At 39.4% G+C, this 21,231-nt stretch overlaps 3 protein-coding genes across 3 annotated transcripts in view; 1 reads left to right on the forward strand and 2 right to left on the reverse strand.

The window, feature by feature from the left end:
* Positions 1-1,291: 1,291 nt before the first annotated feature.
* LOC107552392 (putative claudin-24) lies at positions 1,292-1,963 on the forward strand. Its single transcript, XM_016234260.1, has one exon. It carries the CDS (start codon positions 1,292-1,294, stop codon positions 1,961-1,963), a length of 672 nt encoding a protein of 223 aa, XP_016089746.1.
* Positions 1,964-7,682: 5,719 nt separating this feature from the next.
* LOC107552393 (claudin-34-like) lies at positions 7,683-10,107 on the reverse strand. Its single transcript, XM_016234262.1, has 2 exons — positions 9,940-10,107; positions 7,683-8,579 (listed from the first exon to the last, which is right to left on the reverse strand). The coding sequence occupies exon 2, from the start codon at positions 8,397-8,399 to the stop codon at positions 7,683-7,685; it is 717 nt and encodes a 238-aa protein (XP_016089748.1). The 5' UTR covers positions 8,400-8,579; positions 9,940-10,107.
* Positions 10,108-11,245: 1,138 nt separating this feature from the next.
* Positions 11,246-21,231, reverse strand: part of LOC107552394 (protein Shroom2-like) — a 31,180-nt gene continuing 21,194 nt past the window's right edge. Inside the window, exons 5-12 of the mRNA XM_016234263.1 lie at positions 21,077-21,208; positions 18,692-20,996; positions 18,335-18,414; positions 17,672-18,226; positions 16,637-17,146; positions 15,927-16,092; positions 15,144-15,416; positions 11,246-11,705 (exon numbers count right to left, since the gene is read on the reverse strand). Coding sequence (XP_016089749.1) covers positions 11,433-11,705; positions 15,144-15,416; positions 15,927-16,092; positions 16,637-17,146; positions 17,672-18,226; positions 18,335-18,414; positions 18,692-20,996; positions 21,077-21,208 — 4,294 coding nt within the window. The 3' untranslated portion in view covers positions 11,246-11,432. The remainder of the gene's footprint in view (positions 11,706-15,143; positions 15,417-15,926; positions 16,093-16,636; positions 17,147-17,671; positions 18,227-18,334; positions 18,415-18,691; positions 20,997-21,076; positions 21,209-21,231) is intronic.

Raw genomic sequence — 21,231 nt, forward strand, 5'->3', positions numbered from 1 at the left:
TCCGTGACCTCTCGCGAGATCTCGGCAAAAAGTCTCACGATTTATTTCCAGAACATGATGCATGATGGGATACACTAACTAATGGGATACACTGTGGGTTTAGTGTGCATTAAGGACACTGCGCTCTGGTGTTTTTAAGATCTGGGACAGTCTTCTGCACTTACTTCCTGTCGCACGCAGGCGCTCTCAAGTGGCCAACGCACGTCCAAAGTGACGCAGTAGACACGAAAATGTGGAATAAAGTCATTATTTTTGTTTTCTTTGTGCAAAAAAGTATTCTCGTAGCTTCGTAACTTCACAGTTGAACCACTGATGCCACACAGACTACTTTGTCGATCATCTTGGTACTTTTCTGAACCTTGAACGTGGTAGTTACCTTGTTGTCTATGGGAGGGTCAGAGAGCCCTCAGATTTCATCAAAAATATCTTAAATTGTGTTCCGAAGATGAACGAAGGTCTTACGGGTTTCTAACAACACGAGGGTCAGTAATTAATGACAGAATTATCATTTTTGGGTGAATTAACCCTTTAAAAAACAAGCATATGCTGGTTAGGTATGTTTTGACGCTGGGATGCTGGTTTAAGCTGGTCCTTTGCCAGCACATGACCAGCATAAACCAGCAAAAGGACCATCTTAAACCAGCAAAGGACCAGTTTAAACCAGCAAAGGACCAGTTTAAACCAGCAAAGGACCAGCTTAAACCAGCATCCCAGCGTCAAAACATACATAACCAGCATATGCTGTTTTTTTCAACAGGGTAAGCAACCTTCTAAAGTATAGTTCGGGGAACACGCCTAGAAATGGTACACCTTTGGTTAAGGCATACCTTTAGAGTCTTCGTAGCGCGCTGAGAGACAGCGTTATCAGGAGACGCAACCCATAGCTTCTTCCAGAATGCTTCGCAGGATTGCGAGATGTAAAAATGTCAGAATTGACATTTTATAGCCTATCTCGCAATTTTGACTTCATTTCTCACATTTGCGAGTTTCTGAGAAAACAAAAAGTCAGAATTGCAAGTTTGCATCAGGCGTGATACAAGATGTAAAGTATGGCATAAAAAGTCACAATTATCTTTTTTCTTTATTATTCAGTGGCGGAAACCTAGGTAATGCCATATTGTACTTTTTTGAAGTAGCTTTCCCCAACACTGGGTGAATGCTGCTGTTGTTTGCGTCTCTATGCTGAGAGAAATCAGAGCTTCTGCCCACCCACCCCATCACTGCTGTCAGCTCTCTGCACTTCTCAGTCTACTAACTAGAGTAGACAGGGAGGAGGAGGAGAGCAGTGGTCATGGACCCTGGATTAGGGACTCTGGAGCTGCTGGGTGTGTTTTTCTCGCTGGTCGCCTGCTTGTGTTCGCTGGTCACCCTCATGATACCACAATGGCTCACACTTTCCACCGAGCTCCTGCCCACCGAGAGCTTCCAGCTGGGATTGTGGGAAGCCTGCGTGGTTCAGGATCTGGGGATGACCGAGTGCCTGCCATACAACACTCTTCTGGGTCTCCCGTCGGACATCCGACTGGCCCGAATCCTGATGTGCACCGCTGTGGCGACGGGTTTAATCGGCCTGTTACTCGCCATCCCGGGCATCAACCTGGTGAACAGCTGCAGACGCACGGAGAGCTTCAAAGCCAAAAGGACCTTGAAGATGCTCGGCGGGATCTTTAGCATCGTCGCAGGTGTCCTCGGTCTCGTGCCGGTCTCGTATGTGGCACATCTGACGGTTCTCCGGTTCTTCGACGAAAGCGTGCCAAGCGTGGTTCCTCGGTGGGAGTTCGGAGATGCGCTTTTCCTCGGCTGGACGGCTGGGTTTTTGCATTTGGTGGCTGGTTTCTTAATGGTCACTTCTTGCTTGTTTATGCAAGACGAAAGGTGTTCGCTACACCAATCTGTAGCGCTATACAGAGCTCAAATGACGCGTACGGAACGCTCTCCACGCGCGAGGACAGAATATGTGTGAGGTTATTAATTAATGAGCACACAGTTTGCTTCAACTAATTAACAAATAGTTTTGCACTGAAATGATCATATATATATTCAAAGATTGTAAATATAATGCTGCTGTTTTTAGTTTTTGGGCAGATTAGACTTCATTTTTTGATTACAAATCATTTTGTGAATCCTTTTATAAGCTCAAACCCAAATCTGCACGTGAATGTGATTCTAATGAAACCACACTTTACTAATCGTGGAAACAAATGATGCAAACTTTCCGAGAAAGTGCAACTTAGGTTTTAATGACTATGAGGTCATTTATGACAGACAATGCCTTTTTGCTAATTGTCCAAATGTTACTGGAAAACCAGATGCAAGTGTGTTTTTATGAGCCCGGTCTCATGAAAATGCGTATAAATAGTACGCCAAATAAAAGCGAAAACTCGTGGTATTGATACGCAAAAATGGACTTTGGCGTGCATATGATACGCATGTGTTTGGCGTGCATATGATACGCAGTTTTTGCGTGCATATGATACGCATCTACCCCACAACCCTAAACCTACCCATCGCGTAGCATATGCACGCCAAAGTCCATTTTTGCGTATCAATACCACGAGTTTTCGCTTTTATTTGGCGTACTATTTATACGCACTTTCACGAGATCGGTTTGGTTTTATATTTAAAAAGAGAGTGACTGAATGAGAGGAAGATTATATCATAGGCTACCTTGCGTTCTCTAAAATGTCAAAGTACCAAAGTTGATGATCAGTCAATAAATCAGCTGCATGTTTGTCTCTGCATTTTTTATTTTTGTGCTCACGAAATGTCAACAAATGTGAGTTTTCACACAAGTATGTTGTAGCATGCATATTTATGAAAATATCACTTGTGAGGCTCATAAATTAAGAAAGACTATTTTAAAATGCTTAAATCGATTTAGTGGTGTTCAAAGGTCTGAGAAAATGCTTTTTGCATTGAATTTCTTTAATGCAATTTTATTAATGTATTATAATAAATCTGTTTATATTTGATTAGTGACTTAGAAACAGTGGAGAATCTTTCACCTTCATTTTGCATCATAATGATTTTTTTGAAAGTGAATATTTGCAACTTTAAATATAATTTGTATGTGTTCCTCTCAGACTCCCTTGCTTATATTATTATCTTTTTAAAAAAGTAAATAAACAAAAATAATAATAATAACTAATATTCTGAACTGTGCTGCTGATAAGCAAAAAACTAAATGTCGGGGAAAAAACAGTTTTCACTAAAATAACTTTTCATTTTCATTTGTTTGTGCAGTTTGCTTTATTTCTTAGTTTTAAGACACATCTATGAGTGTGATGATCACAAATTAAGGCCATTTAAAAAATGCTTAAGATATGAGATCACTTGTGAAAATGCTGTTTTGCAGTATTTATTTATTTTGCATTTTTCTCTTTTAATCAGATTTTTTCATGTAGTACAGATTTCATTTGTACTACATGAAATTTGAAGGAAAACATTTTTCATTTTACATAATGATATTTTGTTTGTTCCTTTCAAACTCTAAAAACTTTATTCCCAAGTTTAAACAGATTTTCAATGTGTTCCTCTAAGACTTTTGAACTCCCTATAACTGTATATTTCAAGATCAAAAATATCACATATTATGAGTTGTGGTTCTGAAAAGCAAGAGCTGAAACGGTTTTAAGTCCTGATTTACAGAGACAAGCAGGTGGAAAATATGCAGTAATTTCATCTCACATTCATCTATTCAAACACTGGTTGGATGTGCCAGTTAGTTTTACTTTCAATTTGCAATAGGCCCTATATCTTGAAAGAAACAGTTATTAATCCACGTTCTTTGGTGAAAGTGATGGACCTTCAGTTATCTTCATTGAAACAAAATTGCATTACATTAGACAGTTATTGTAGAAGAGAAATCCAGAGTGTGTGATCTCTGAAGTGTCCTGATGGATTGGAGCCTGTAACAGCACAATGTTCTTCATGGGGAATGTGTCTTTGATCATCTTTCTAAATCCCTTCAGCTTCTCGTCTGAAGTGTTTTAACCGCTGAGTGTCCGTGTCTATCGGCCCGGGTTCATGCTGTCAAATCAAAGTTCTCATTGTTGGCTTTCCACAATGGACTCATTATAACTTTGCATGCTAATCTTCCCATCTTTACATACAAAGGTTTGTTCACTATCAGGAGCACATCGTGCAGAAGACTTCCAGCCCACTTCCTTTATGATAATCAGCCATATGGATGAAATGCATCCCTCAACGTATGATTTTCTTCAGTCACATTAAAGAATTCCTATTGCTAAAAACATTTAGGCATTAGTTTGAGATTTATGTATTTGAATTGCATGTTAAATTTGGATTAGACAGTTTCAACATAAACTAATAAACTTAATGTGATGCATATTTGTTAGTTATGCAGAAATTAAACGGATCAGATTTCAGACCTAAAAAAATCACGGTATATAGTTTATTATAAGTATATGCATCTATTTAACTAATTAAATTATCAAATTATCTAAATGCATTTCTTTAAATGGCTTCGAAGCAGTACAAATCTGTTCTGTTCTGTAATTGAAAACAATTACATTTATTAAGTTAAAAAGTATGAACATGTCTATCTGTGGAACAAGCAATATTCAGTAAGTTCAAATGCATGAAACTGAAACAAATTTGATTGATGCTAAATATATTAACCTGCTTAAATCAGGTTTATTTAATTTCTGAATGGAAGCATGTTTGTGCCATGGAATAAAAAATAAAATTAAGAAAAATAGCAAATTCCAAGTTTATATCTCACAACTCACAACTTTTTTTCCCTCAGAATTGCAAGATATAAACTCTCAATTCTGAGAAACAAAAGTGTACATTTTGACAAATAAGCTTGCATTTGCAAAATTAAAAATAAAATAAAAGTACAGAACAAAGAACAGTTCAGTAAAGTACATAGTACATAGAACAGAGATAAAAATGTGTAATTACAATTTTTTTTTTTTTCTGGAAACAAAAATCAGAATTGTGAGCTATAAACTAAGGAAAAAGTCAAAATTGTGAGATATACATTTGCAATTGACTGTGTAAGAGAAACTATATTGTGAGATGTAAACTCAAAATTGCAACAAAATTATTATTTTTTTTTTATCCCATTATGGAAACAATCTTCCACACTGAGCAGGAATCTGTGTTTACTGAGCTTGTATTTGGTGCTGCTTCAGCGCGTAAGAGAGGCCTTTTGTTCTGCTGCTGTCGGTCTTGGCACAATGTGGAGCTCAGAGAGAACTGCTTTGGCACAGACTGCACTTCCAACCTAACAATTAGTGCAGTGATCTTCTGGAGAGCGTTTCACGTGCCCTGCCACTGCCATCCTCTGCTCCGGTTCACATGAGCCGGGTCTCCAGAGGGTCGAGATGAGAGATCCACACCTACAGCCATGGACCGAAGCCAGAGCCTCAGTGACGCAAGTTCAGCTTCCAGCACCCCTCTTTCCTACTCAAGGATGCTTAAGAGATCATAAATGAGCTAATTAAGGTCTTGGGTTGCCAATTTGCATGCTATCCTTCCCAAATAGGTGATGAGTATGTGAAAGCACAATTACAGCATCCCATTTCATAGTACTTAAACATTTCATAGTGTGCATCTGTGCGGTTTTATGGGCTAAAATTTCCCTTTTTCAAAGAATGAAGTGTGAGGTTATGAATAGCTACACTATACCTACACTACACAAATTTTGGAGTTGGTAAGATTTTTTTAAATGTTTCTGAAAGAAGTCTATTCTGTTCACCAAGGGAGAATTTAATTGTGAAATATTAGGCTATACAATTTAAATGAAGTGTTTTTAATTGCAATATAGAGCAAAATGTAATTGATTGTTGTGATCAGAGCTGAATTTTTGCTGCTCAAGAAACATTTCTGATTATCATCAATGCTGAAAACAGTTGTGCTGCCCAATATATTTGGGGAAACCAGAAATTAATACTGTGATTTATCATTGACGCATTAAATGGATCCAAAGTGACAGTAAAGACATTTATAATGTTACAAAAAGTTTCTATTTCAAATAAATGCTGTTCATTGAACCTTCTATTCATGTAAGAATCCTGGGGGGAAAAAGAAAAATATAAAGCAGCAAGAACTATTTTCAACACTGAAAATAATAAGAAACGTTATTAATAATAATTAGTAATAATTGACTACACTTGAGCAGCAGATCAGCATATTATACTGATTTCTGAAGATCATGTGACACTGAAGACTGGAGGAATGATGCTGAAAATACAGCTGCACATCACAGAAATACGTTACAGTTTAATATATATTGCAATCAGAGTATGACTGTTTTTACTGTATTTTTGATCAGATGCAGCCTTGGTGAGCAGAAGAGGCTTTTTCAAAAGCATTTTAAAAATCTTAATTATTCCACATTTTTGATCAGTACTGTAAATGGAGGCCTGTGGCACTAAACTCAATTTAATCTCATTGTAGTGCAGAGTAGCATACTATCAATAGTGTGTACTTGCTTATCACTAATGAAGTACAAACGTTTAGTGCATAAAACCTTGATGGAAAAAAATGAATCTGGTCTCTCAGCTTATATCCATTTGAAGCTTCTTACACAACAATTCTATTGACCTAATCATCAGGATTACAGTCTGACTCATAATTCCCTGTCCAAGCCTTTCTATTCTTCTTACAGTAATCCTACAGTCAGTTCTGCTCCTGACTTTGGGTTTATAATCAGATAACAGACTGATCTCACACTCCTCAGGTTTTTTTGTCAGTACAAGTACAGAAAAGCTTACTTTTTACTACCTCACAACACATGCTCAATAACATCAAGTATGCAATTTTAAATATAAATATTAATATAGCTCAAAGAGAGAATGCTGCTAGCAACGCCGAGGTAACTGGTTTAATTTCCAGTGAAGGCATGAACTTATCAAAATGTATTATTTAAATGCAAAGTCGCTTTGGATCAAAGTGTCTTCCAAATGCATGAATAGATATCTAAGGTATATTTTTATAATAACTATGAAATTCAAATATTATACAAAATCAGTGCTTCATATAACATGTTTCATATAACAGTATACAGCAACAGTGCTGTGAATAATGACAGACCCTCTACACAACAACAACAAAAACCCTATAGAGATTAAATATAAAAACACAAAAACAATGGCAAATAAGCTAAAAAGCAAGACAGTTTTTAATACAATGCAATTAGAATGTAAACAGGTGAAATATATGTTTTTTTAAAAATCCACCTATTTTTAATTAAAAACTTAGGTTCCGTTTGCTGACGTTCTTTAAGCATAATCAACTTGGTTGTATAGTCATTTCAGCCTAAATTATATTAATCCAACTTTAAAAATCAAGTTGAATTTCAAGTTTTTTTTACAGTGTGTATACCGTGTTTTCCGGAATTACGTATTTTATCATTTGAAATGTGCTACAACTTCACGAAATTTCACCGAGCAGCAGTAGACTATATTTCTGCCTTAAGTCACACCGACTGAAAATTGCCATTTTGAGAGAAATAAAACACAGATAAGTTGCATCTGCATAAGTCACAAAACATTTACAAACATTATAAACAATTTATTTTAGCTCCCCTCACTCCACAACAAATATTTTAAATGTACTGCTATTCAGAACACAAGAGGAATTTAAAAATATTATTATAAAACAAAACAAATTAATATTTAAAAACATCCGTCCTGAAAGCAGTCTCACACATCTCAGCTTTGGAAAGCTGGATTGTCAATTCCCTGATGGTTCACATGGGTTCCCACTGCACAGTCTCCGGGCCTGGATGGCCTCACTTTGGGCTCCAGCACGACCGGGGCCCTGTAGGACAGAAAGACCATCCCGCTAAAAACCAGCAGGATGGATGCAAAAATCCCCACGATGATACCGGGTCCGATGGACTGGTTCACCGGAGCGGATGGCATGCGAAACTCCGCCGGGAACGATATAGTCTGATTGTTTACAACGGAATTGAGATTCCAGCACACTGGAACCAGCGCAGAAGCACCAGTAAGAATAAGCAAAACCCCACCAGAAGAAAAAGCTAATCTGATGGGTTTGGATTTGTTTAATCCAAAGTAAACGTTCCTGAGGCCGTAAACTACGCTGGCGTTTCCCGCCAATCCGAGAGTCAGAGCCACGAGCATCAGCACCTGCGCCGCGACGATTTCCGGTGGCGTGAACGACTCCGACAAACGAATCCGCTGACAGAACATGATCTGATTGTCAGATAAAATCGGAGCGTGGCTATAAAAACACACTCTCCAAATACCAACCCAAGCCAATCCAGAGGTGATGACCGACAGATCGGACACTTCCCAAACCCTCCACTCCACCAGCCCGATGGTTACGATAACAAGCGTCCAGCCGACCGTCCCAAACCAGAGCGCCGCGAACTGCGCATGCGCCGTGTGGACGAGGTAAGGCATGACATCCGGTCTCAAACCGCGGGTTCCTCCTGGAAAACATCCATCGTGAAGAGTCTCGATCGTCTCTCTGAAGCGGCTGAACGTGACTGCAGGTCTGTATGGAGTTAATTGCTTGTTGTGGGTTTAACTAACCAATGCCGTCTCCAAGAAACCTGGCAAACAGAGCTCGCAGACATCCCTCTGAGAGAAAGAGAAACACAGATTCAATTTAGATCACCAACTTCCTGTTGCTTATGTTTCAGAAACCAAACAGAAATGTAATACCTCACCTAAAGGTCATGCACGGTTACCATGAACGTTTGTGCCGAAATATCATAGAGACTACAGCGGTTGACAAATAACAGGTCCATCACCCTTTTTAAGAATGATGAATAATTAAATTAGATTCAAATGTACACAGATGAATAAAGAAAGCAGGTGGTGTCACAATTTAGGTCAATGTTACTATTACATTTTTCACCTAATTTATTGTCGAAAAGTTTTGTCAGTTCCTTTAAATCGGTGATGCCCAAACCAGGGCCCGCAGGCCAAATTTGGCCCTGGATGACCTTTGAGTTGGCCCGCCTTACCATATCATAAAAAGAGGGGGGGGGGGATATGGTATTAAAGCGTAGGCCTATCTTCATTTCTCATTTATATTTTGTTGTAACTTTTTTTTTTTCATTGAAAAAACTAAACAAAACAAAAAAACAATATAAGCGAATCTGATTTTAAAAATATTTTTACACATATAATATAGCAACATTTACTTTTGGCTCACAGCACCTTGATTTTTGGCCTTTCTTATTTTTTATGTTTCCATTGACACCCTTAATTAGTAAATGTTGAATTCTCTCTCTTTCTATATACTGTATATACATATATTCAAAAGTTTAAAAGTTTGTGGTCGGTAAGATTTATTTCAACGTTGATGAAAGAAGTCTCTTTTGCTCACTAAGGCAGCATTTATTTCATTTAAGAAAAGAAAAGAAAACAGTAATATTGTGAAATATTACTACAATTTAAAATAACCGTTTTCCATGTGAATATGTGTTAAACTGTAATGTATTTCTGTGATGCGCAGCTGTATTTTCAGCATCATTACTCCAGTCTTCAGTGTCACATGATCTTCAGAAATCAGTATAATATGCTGATTTGAAACATCTTTTGTAACATTATAAATGTCACTTTTGATCAATTAAATGTGTCCTTGATGAATAAAAGCACGAATTTACTTCCAAACTGAATGGTAGTGTAAATATACATATGAATATGATTACTTTACATAAGCATAAGCCCCTTATTTGCATATTCCCATCACATAACAGACTGTTTTCTGTCATATATTACAATGAGACATGTGATACTTCGCTATTTTACATTTACAATTCAATGAAATGAAAACTGACTTTATATAAAACTAACTTTCAAACATAGTCATTCCTTATTTTCAAGCTCTTTATGGACATCTTAAAATAGTATTTCCATGCATCAAATATGCATCAAATCTTATTAAAGTTACAAATAAATTATAACTAAAAGTATAAAATGATCATATTACCATATCAGCACCCAGTCCACTGATCCGTGAGTTTCTCTTCATGTGCAAGTGAATCTTCTCTCAGCATTTCCTTCGTCTTCAGCGCTCGGCGTTGGACTGGAAACTTCCAGACGTCTGAAACTCAACTTCTTGCTGCTCAGAAATCCTGGGCAAATAAGCTGGTGAATATGTTTCTGTGAATGATTGACCATGGCTCATGATCACGGTCAACATCATAAAATCAAACAATGAGGAGTCTGAGATCATTCGTGTTATATTGGAAAACACAGGGACTCATAAAGATCATAAAACCATGAGGGTGGGTGAGGCTCCAGAACGAGTCATTAAATAACTTAATTTTATTCTTGTTTACAGCAAATATTTATGAATCATTCCCTTGGAGCAAGTGTGGTATCACACAGATGAATTAACTGGATTCGGATGCATAACTATGAAGAGCTACAACAAAAGTTGTAATACATATTTTTATTTTTATTCCAATTTATTGCAGCAGAAATGCACTGCAAGCGTGTTTATGAACAGTATATCGCAAATTATTTTTCTGGTTCACAGGTTCATATTTTAGATACGAGTAGAGATATTCCGAACTTCCCTTCCTATTAATGATTGATATTTAATGAGGTTAAAAACAAACAACAGGAAAGTTTAAAACATACATGAAAATGAGTAAAACAGCTTTCAATGTGGATCTAGTCAAGAATAAGCAGATCTATCCTTTCAGTTAATAGCACCATTAGCTTTCAGCTGCAAAATAAATGAAATGTGTACAATATACAGGTAGAAAAAAACTTTATAAGATCCTATAAAAAAAAACAGGAGATTTTTTTTACAGCACATTCAAAACAAGCGGATTCAAAGCATGAATTCACTAAAATGCTACATTAAAGAACACTGGAATCAATGAAAAGCGCAGAACTGATATAAGAATGATTTTGTGTTGATAGTAATAAATCTATCCGAGGTGGACAGTAGTGAATTATTTTTACTTTACTCAAAGTATCTGCACTTAATCAAAGTGAAAACTTTTACTTCACTACACTCCAAAGCATAATGTCATACTTTTTACTGCACTACGTTTCATAAATAAAAGTTGTTTTTTTTACCTTTAATAGTTAAGAACACTAAAAATGTAGTACTTTCTTGTACTCAAGTAAATCTTTGAATTACTTTTACTTGAGTAAAAGTAAGAAAGTACTAGATTTCTAATGTAATTAAGTACTAAATGATATTTAATATGAAATGTAGGGCAGTAAAAAGTACAATATTATGGTTTGGAATGTTGTGAAGTAAAGTTTTCTAAAGAAAAACAGACAATTGAAAAGTACTTTTAAAGCAGAGTAAAAATACTTCACTACTGTCCGCTTCTGTCCAATGCACACAAGCAGATATGAAATACTTCTGCTTAGAGTCTAGTTTCCAACAAGAGTCTGAGAGTCCAGGCTGAACTTAACATAGTCCAGTCCAGTTTAGACCAGTCCAGAGTTCAGTATGGTTCAGTACAGCACTCTCTGGTCCAGCGGCAGACTGTCCTTCAGACATTTGAGCTGCTCTTCACCCAGTTTGATCTTATCCTCCAGTTTACGCTGCTCAATGATGAGCGCTGACTTCATTTTGACGAAGTGCCGGTAGTCTGCGAGACGCTCTTCGCTGAGGTGACTGGCCAGAATCTCATAAACCAGACGTTCCCTTCGGTCCAAGTTCTCCTTCAGCTCTTTGGCGTCTTCGTGCTGGCGAATCAGCAGTTTGCGTTTTTCAGTCAAAGTGTGCTGAAAGTACGACACACAAGTGTTTATTGTACAAACCATTCATACATTTTTCATTTACTTAAATGATGGAATGAATTAGTACAATGTGGACACAATTGACTAAAACGAGAGAATGAAATAGTACTATGTGGACATGATTTACTAAAATGAGGGAACAAATTAATACAGTGTGGACACAATTTACTAAAATGAAGGAACGAATTAGTACTATGTGTTGATGATTTATTAAAGCGAGGGAACTAATTCGTCCAATGTGGCTACGATTTACTAAAACCAGGGAACGAATTAGTACTATGTTGCTACGATGTACTAAAAGGAGGTAACGAATTAATACCAGGTGGACATGATTTACTAAAATGAGGGAAAAAATTAGTACAGTGTGGACACGAGTTACTGCAACGAGGGAACGAATTAATACAGCGTGGACACGATTTACTACAACGAGGGAACCAATTAGTACAGCGTGGACACGATTTACTACAACGAGGGAACGAATGAATACAGCGTGGACACGATTTACTACAACGAGGGAACGAATGAATACAGCGTGGACACGATTTACTACAACGAGGGAACGAATGAATACAGCGTGGACACGAGTTACTACAACGAGGGAACGAATGAATACAGCGTGGACACGATTTACTACAACGAGGTAACGAATGAATACAGCGTGGACACGATTTACTACAACGAGGGAACGAATGAATACAGCGTGGACACGAGTTACTAAAACGAGGGAACGAATGAATACAGCGTGGACACGATTTACTACAACGAGGGAACAAATTAATAAAGAGTGGACACGATTTACTACAACGAGGGAACGAATGAATACAGCGTGGACACGATTTACTACAACGAGGGAACAAATTAATACAGCGTGGACACGATTTACTACAACGAGGGAACAAATTAATACAGCGTGGACACGATTTACTACAACGAGGGAACAAATTAATACAGCGTGGACACGATTTACTACAACGAGGGAACAAATTAATACAGCGTGGACACGATTTACTACAACGAGGGAACAAATTAATACAGCGTGGACACGATTTACTACAACGAGGGAACAAATTAATACAGCGTGGACACGATTTACTACAACGAGGGAACAAATTAATACAGCGTGGACACGATTTACTACAACGAGGGAACAAATTAATACAGCGTGGACACGATTTACTACAACGAGGGAACAAATTAATACAGCGTGGACACGATTTACTACAACGAGGGAACAAATTAATACAGCGTGGACACGATTTACTACAACGAGGGAACAAATTAATACAGCGTGGACACGATTTACTACAACGAGGGAACAAATTAATACAGCGTGGACACGATTTACTACAACGAGGGAACAAATTAATACAGCGTGGACACGATTTACTACAACGAGGGAACAAATTAATACAGCGTGGACACGATTTACTACAACGAGGGAACAAATTAATACAGCGTGGACACGATTTACTACAACGAGGGAACAAATTAATACAGCGTGGACACGATTTACTACAACGAGGGAACAAATTAATACAGCGTGGACACGATTTACTACAACGAGGGAACAAATTAATACAGCGTGGACACGATTTACTACAACGAGGGAACAAATTAATACAGCGTGGACACGATTTACTACAACGAGGGAACAAATTAATACAGCGTGGACACGATTTACTACAACGAGGGAACAAATTAATACAGCGTGGACACGATTTACTACAACGAGGGAACAAATTAATACAGCGTGGACACGATTTACTACAACGAGGGAACAAATTAATACAGCGTGGACACGATTTACTACAACGAGGGAACAAATTAATACAGCGTGGACACGATTTACTACAACGAGGGAACAAATTAATACAGCGTGGACACGATTTACTACAACGAGGGAACAAATTAATACAGCGTGGACACGATTTACTACAACGAGGGAACAAATTAATACAGCGTGGACACGATTTACTACAACGAGGGAACAAATTAATACAGCGTGGACACGATTTACTACAACGAGGGAACAAATTAATACAGCGTGGACACGATTTACTACAACGAGGGAACAAATTAATACAGCGTGGACACGATTTACTACAACGAGGGAACAAATTAATACAGCGTGGACACGATTTACTACAACGAGGGAACAAATTAATACAGCGTGGACACGATTTACTACAACGAGGGAACAAATTAATACAGCGTGGACACGATTTACTACAACGAGGGAACAAATTAATACAGCGTGGACACGATTTACTACAACGAGGGAACAAATTAATACAGCGTGGACACGATTTACTACAACGAGGGAACAAATTAATACAGCGTGGACACGATTTACTACAACGAGGGAACAAATTAATACAGCGTGGACACGATTTACTACAACGAGGGAACAAATTAATACAGCGTGGACACGATTTACTACAACGAGGGAACAAATTAATACAGCGTGGACACGATTTACTACAACGAGGGAACAAATTAATACAGCGTGGACACGATTTACTACAACGAGGGAACAAATTAATACAGCGTGGACACGATTTACTACAACGAGGGAACAAATTAATACAGCGTGGACACGATTTACTACAACGAGGGAACAAATTAATACAGCGTGGACACGATTTACTACAACGAGGGAACAAATTAATACAGCGTGGACACGATTTACTACAACGAGGGAACAAATTAATACAGCGTGGACACGATTTACTACAACGAGGGAACAAATTAATACAGCGTGGACACGATTTACTACAACGAGGGAACAAATTAATACAGCGTGGACACGATTTACTACAACGAGGGAACAAATTAATACAGCGTGGACACGATTTACTACAACGAGGGAACAAATTAATACAGCGTGGACACGATTTACTACAACGAGGGAACGAATGAATACGGCGTGGACACGATTTACTACAACGAGGGAATGAATTAATACAATGTGGACACGATTTACTGAAATGAGGGAACAAATTAGTACTATGTGAATATGATTTACTAAAACGAGGGAACTAGATAGTACAACGTGGCTGAGATTTACTAAAACAATGCAACTAATTAGTATTATGTGGCCACAATTTACTAAAACTAGGGAACGAATTAACACAGCGTGGACACGATTTACTAATACAAGGGAACTTATTAATACAGCGTGGACACATTTTAACTAAAACAAGGTAACAAACTAGTATTAGGTTGCTACGATTTACTTAAATGAGGGAACAAATTAGTGCAACGTTGACATGAAATACTAAAACGAGTGAACTAATTAATAAGTAGTGGGAACAGATTCTTAATTTGTGGCCACGCTAAATATATTTTTGTGTGTACGTCATTTGAGAGGCTCAGTATGAAACAAATGATTAAAAAAATATTTCGCATGCATCTCATTTATACCTTCTCGTCCACTGATATTCCCTCCTCCAGGTTGTTCAGGGCGTTTTCCACGCGGGCCAGTCGACCGGACAGCGACAGCAGCAGACTGACCACTTTGTCCAGGTCACCGACGAACATGCGAAACTTCTCCAGCTCGTTGGGTTTGCAGACAGTCTGTACAGTGGCCTCCACTTCCTCTCCCAGAACGTTATTGTCCTGCACGTCTTCCTGCAAGTTTTCACGCGCCTCTTGCAGCACCTTCAGCTTCTTACTTAGGCTGTCAATCAACTCTTGCTGCAGACAGACAGAAATGACAAAAACACTTTAAGAATCGAAAACATCTATAACGTCTATACAATCATCAAACATAGATACAATCCTGACAGAATAAGTTATTAATGCAGAGATGCTTAACTGAATAAATATAATTGTTTTCACAAACAAATTTATGCAGATGTTAAGCAATAAGAATAAATGCGTTTTGAAAACGTTTATTTAAATTAAAAAAAATAATAAATTATATACTATGCCATGAGTTCACATTTTTTTAAAGATACTTTTCAATATTTTTATTTGTCATATACAGTTGTATACAGAATACAAACTGCACTGAAATGTAAATAGTCTAAAATGTTTGCAAAATGTTGTAAACAGTGTGAAATATTGTACATAGTGTAAACTGCTCTGCACTCAAGGTGATTGAGTGCAGAAATCTTTTGAAAGATATAAAAATAGGGGTGAATTCCTGTTGGGGTATGGGCGTGTTTGTTTTGGTGCTTTCAAATATCAACATAAAACTTGTACCTTCTTGTTGGAGAGGTCATAATAGAGTTCATCCTCTGAATCCTGTTCCTCCATGTGTTCCTGCATGTCCTTCATCTTTATGAGCAGCTCTGCTTTAGGTGCAGATGTGCTATAATACGACGAACTGCTCACTAATGACACTGATGACGCCAAATTGTCCTCCACCCTGCAGAAATCAAAGAGTAATCCCTATATAAATACAGTTTAATGATTCTCAAACATGAAACAGAGTCACAAATTTAAAGTCAAATACATTATACTTGCTATATGTGTGTATCAGTAGAGGGCAGTAGTGTACAGGTTTTCACTCTAAAGCTGTAACTGGTGTCATGAATAAGACAGATGATCTACTAAAAGAACAAACAATGTAACTCCGGTAGAACGGGTTATAGCCTTCAAATCATTTACGTAACACTGATGATGAAAAATAAATGAGACATGACAAAACAGAAAATGTCACATTTTCCTCTGGGTGAATCACAAACGAATGTTAAATCATAACCTGGCTCATATTTCACCCAAAATAAGATTAAATTAAATTTTGATGAACCATATTTTAAATGCACCATGTTTTAGGACCAATCTTAGCTTTTTCTGCATTAAGTACATTTATTACCATAATGCTCATTACCAAAAATGCAAAACAATGTACTGTAATTTACATAATGTGAAGACTGGAAATGTTTTTGTGAGATTCTCAGACAGTGTACCTCTGCTGTGTATTTTTTGGAGACGTCTGTTTGGAGGCTGCTTTCCTCCTCTGCTGTGCTCCCTCCAAGAGCTGCTCCCCCTGTGGAAATATTCCCTCCATCAGATCCATGGTTGTCTTCATTTTACTCTGATCCAAGATGTCCACCAGACTCCTGTCCTTCCCCATGATATCTCTGGCCAGCTCTTCTCGTTTCAGGTCCTCCTCTGAGTGTTCGCCCACACCATTGCTCCTCACCCGCACTTTATTGTCTAGTACCATCTTGCCAGTCTGATGTTCTGCATTTCTGCTTGGATCCGGGCGGCTGTAGGCAATAACCGGCGACTTTGATTGCTCTAGAGAATCTAGTTTTCTTAGTTGGCCCGTTTTAGGCACCTCAGAACCTCCAGATGATTCACCATGTGGCGGATAGTTTTGGTTTTCTCTCTCTGAACTGTTTTCTGTACAGACGATCTGTATGGGGACCTTCCGCCCAGCAGTGTTTGGCTCTGATGTTTCCTCCATCTTATTACTGCAATAGGGAACAAAAATTGGCAACAATTATCATCTTAAAATGGCTAAATATATGCCGATTAATCGTCCACAGCTTATTAGGGGCTTTCACACAGCGTAGTTCTAGGAACTAGCCAGCAGGGTGGTTCCTAGAGAACCAATTTCTCCCTCGGGCCGTTTTCCTGGTTGCATTCACACGGTAGCAGGAACTCTGAAGCGGCCGACAGCGACGTCTTTATGCACGGCATTTACAAACGTCAACAACCGATGAATGTAGCACGCCGTGATCAGAGCTGTTTTTGTTGTGTGTCGTGGGTTTCATGATAATGGATATAGAAGGTAAATGCACAATTTGTGCGATTAAAAGAGCAAAAAATTGGGCTAAGAGATTAAATCTCCTATGACAACTTGCAGTGTTACACATCATTGAGGCTAAGGAAAGAACACAATGCTGCAGACAACAGGTAAGTTCTAGGAACTACAAAAAAGGTTCCTCTGGTGCGAAAGCCCCTATTGTCTTATAAGTATCTAAAACTCTACTTACCTGCATGGATCCTTTTTCTGCACAGCTGCAGGTGGTTCATCTGTGAGCCTCTGTGGAGAGAACTGAGGAGAAGGAGAATGTGTTCTGCTGGCTGAGGTTACCGTCGGGTCAACGTTCTGCTTGGGAGAAATGGAGGAATGACCTAAAAGATGTAGAGAGTGTGATAACATCCCCTCAGTGTCTGATCTCTGGTTGTCCTCTGGTGCAACGATTGGGCTTTTGTCTTTCTCCAGATGTTCTGAAGGACATGGTCCTTGAGTTGGCTCAGGGGAATTGGTCTGAACCCTAACTTCCTGGGAGGCTCTGAAAGGGCAAGTAGTTTCCAGCTGTTTGGGTTGGGCAGACCTCTGCTGTTCAGGACTTTTGTTTTTAGGAAACAGCTGCTCTGACATTGGAACCTGGAGATGATGTGAGAAGAATGGTGGAGAATGCCTGGCATCAAGTCTGGGTTTCTGGTTGGAGGAAAGAGGCGCCACATCACTTTCCAGAATGTTCAGTGTGATGGACTTTAGAGGCTTGGAGATGTTGAGTGGACCATGCTCTCTTTCGGATACACTGTGATGTTGAAATTACAAGAAAACACACTAATTATCAGTCTGTACATTAGCAAATCACTGAAAATATAATAATTTCAGATTGCTCACAAAGACAAGAAATCCTAACCTAGAGATGGGGGTCTTCTGTTGGTCCTTGGGTTCAGGCGGAGTTTCAACAGGAGACTTTCCGGGTGGCAGAGGGATTTTCTGAAAGAAATGTGGATCCATTTACACGGATGCAAAAGATTCTTCTACCTGAAGGACAGACTAGCCCTTCTTAAAGATTATATTACCCATCTTGATCCACTGTGCCAGCAGCAAACTATTTATGACTATTACCAAACAATACAACCTCTCAATTATCTGCTTCTGCAGAGAAACCATGGTGCATCTAAAGAAATGTAGACCATGTTCAATTACCAACTTTATGAAAAGACCACCAAAGAGATTTTCAGTATCACGACAAAACAACGAATATTCTTACCTGTCCGTAGAAGTCAGCAGAAGGGGAGGAACGGGATCTTTCATGAACACACACTGTGCTGTTGGATTCCTCCAAGCCTGAGTCCAGGATGTTTTCAGCTGAATGATATTTGCCTGTTGTTCTTCTTTCCACTGGCTTCTTCTGCAAGTTCCATGTAGCTTCATATTCCGCAAATGTACCGAGCCGTTGCTGCTCTTCTGTATTAAGGTCAGCATGACTTGATTTACTCTGTTTTAAGGGAGACTGACTGATGCTTTCACTGTCTCCAGTTAATCTAGTCTTTCTCTCACTGTGGTTTTCAGTGGGGCTTAGCAGGGTTTGCTTTGGAATGGGCTTTTGGAGAACTGGTTTGCAGGAACCTTCGAAGAACTTATGTCGGTCCACAAAGGACCCAGCTGCCTTATCCTCAACTCCTACTTCATTGATCTTGTCCGGTTCAGAGAAGGAATGTATCTTTTTATCCATTGGAAACCTTTTACGCCCCCCAATGCGAGTGACTTGACCTTGAACAGGCACAGGTTTTTTGGGAAGTTGACCCGGCGCAACTTCATTCCCAGGAAGCTCTAGGTCCCTCCTCATAAACGATGTGGCCTTCAGAACTTTGGCTTGGGCTTCCTTCAGATGATCCTTGTACGTGTTGGTGAAGGAACCATCAGAAGATGATGTGGAGGTCTCATTGGACTTCCAGATGTCAGAGTCCTCCTCAACTTCACTTGAGCAGGTCAAGGTAGCGGCACTTCTGCTTTTCTGAAGCTGGGCCCTCTTCTGTTGGATCTCGTTGCGTAGAGTTGTGGCATAGCGGTCACTCCGTCTTCCTTGTTTGCCACCGATGGCATCAGTTGATTCTTGACCTCCTCCTTTGGCTGCTACCGATTTTTCTGCCATCTTCTTGCTCTCCTGGGCCAAAGAGTGCAACATGGGTGTCTTGTGTGGACAGATCTTGTGATCCTGCTTGCTGATCCATGGATTGTCCTGGTGGTAAGTAGACACAGAGTTCTTCTGTTCCATCTGGTGATTTGGTACATGCCTGGAAGGCTGCAGTTTGACTCCATCTTTCTTCTTTGGAGTCTCTCTTTCCCCGGAGCTGGACTTTGAAATCAGATGATTTGGTAAAGGGGATGTGGCTTGAGATAAAGGAGGACTGATGGCCTGTTTGCTGTAACCGTTGGAGTTCTTGTTCTCACGTACACTGAGGTACGGCTGGGTATACTTTGTCTTCACAACCTTTTGAGAACCAACAAAGGTTCTGTTTGTGGCACCTTGGGTGGCTCCCATTTCAGACCTCCGTTCATCTCCCAACCAACCCTGCGGAGGTGATTCCAAGGATGGCTGCTGGGCAGTGATGCAGTAGTAACGGAAATGAGCCTGGCCCTCATGGTTAGGGTCAAAGGCCATGGAGGTTCTGGTTTGGTTTCGACTGCCGGTGTTGGTGGGCAAATCTTGAAGACTTCGGTAGTAGCTCCCAACACTTTGGGTCTTTGGTGAACATGCAGAGTTGGGGTACGCAGAAAAGGTACTATCATCGCTGTGCTGTCTCTGATGCTGAAGTTCATATGTAAACGGGTTCTGGCCTTGTCTAACATCAGTGCTTGACTTGGAAAAGATTTTGGTAGGGATTAACTGATTAGGGTAGTCCTTAACCAAAAGATACGGCTGAAGAAAGTCCTTTTTTGGAGGTGGATTGTAGCCGTGTCTCGCTTCATGCCCGTCCAAATGTCGGTCCACAGCTCTGCAGTGAGGTTTCTGTGACGGATAAACAGAAAGTCCTTCAGGGAATGATCCCACCAAGCTCTTCTCATGAACTCTGGTGGCAGTGAAACTATCACTACGCAAGGGTGGAGAAGGAGCTTGAGTACTGGACATCTTGTTCTCAGGAATATGCCACACAGGTCTATGGTTGGATCTCCCATTGGAGGAGAATTTGGAGCTAGCTTGCTCCTCCACGCTGGGACTCACTCGTCCACCATTGCCAACTGGGATCTGTAGGTATCTATGGAAGTCATTGGGAACTCCTAGATCACTGGGAATGCCTCTATAAAACGTCCCTTCTGTGCTAGCCCGAGGTGCACTATGGCCAGCTTTGCCTGATAAAAATGGGTTACATGCAGAAGTAGGTTTGCTGATGGTACTCTCAAGCACTGGGTGATCTGCTCCACCACTGGATTTGCTCAATAAAGGCTGCTCTTTTGAGAAAGCGTGTGATGAGGGCTCTACACTTTCCATATTTCCCACAGAGCTTAACTGGCAGGATACTTGTCGCAGATTGGTCTGTCCCCAACAGCTGGTGAAGTCTTTTGAGGGTGACCTGGTACAAAACAAAGCAAATGAATGATGTTGACTGGAGTTCAATTTATATCAATTACATATAAACCCTCAGAATCTCACCCTGCATCATATTTTGTCTGCCAAGTGGGGTCAGGTACAGGGTCAGGTTCAGATTTGGGGGTGTCGATGGTGGGGTTATCTGTGGATTTAGAGGAGTGCCACGAATGGGGTCTACATGACAATTCATTCCTCCTGAAATAAAAATAGAAAACTTT

The sequence above is a fragment of the Sinocyclocheilus grahami genome, unplaced genomic scaffold (genome assembly GCF_001515645.1).
Source record: "Sinocyclocheilus grahami isolate Dianchi unplaced genomic scaffold, SAMN03320097.WGS_v1.1 scaffold449.1, whole genome shotgun sequence".
Taxonomy (NCBI): domain Eukaryota; kingdom Metazoa; phylum Chordata; class Actinopteri; order Cypriniformes; family Cyprinidae; genus Sinocyclocheilus; species Sinocyclocheilus grahami.

Excerpts from the sequence above, each read along its gene's own strand:
- LOC107552392 (XM_016234260.1), top strand. The coding sequence starts at position 1,292 with ATGGACCCTGGATTAGGGACTCTGGAGCTGCTGGGTGTGTTTTTCTCG.
- LOC107552393 (XM_016234262.1), bottom strand. The coding sequence starts at position 8,399 with ATGCCTTACCTCGTCCACACGGCGCATGCGCAGTTCGCGGCGCTCTGG.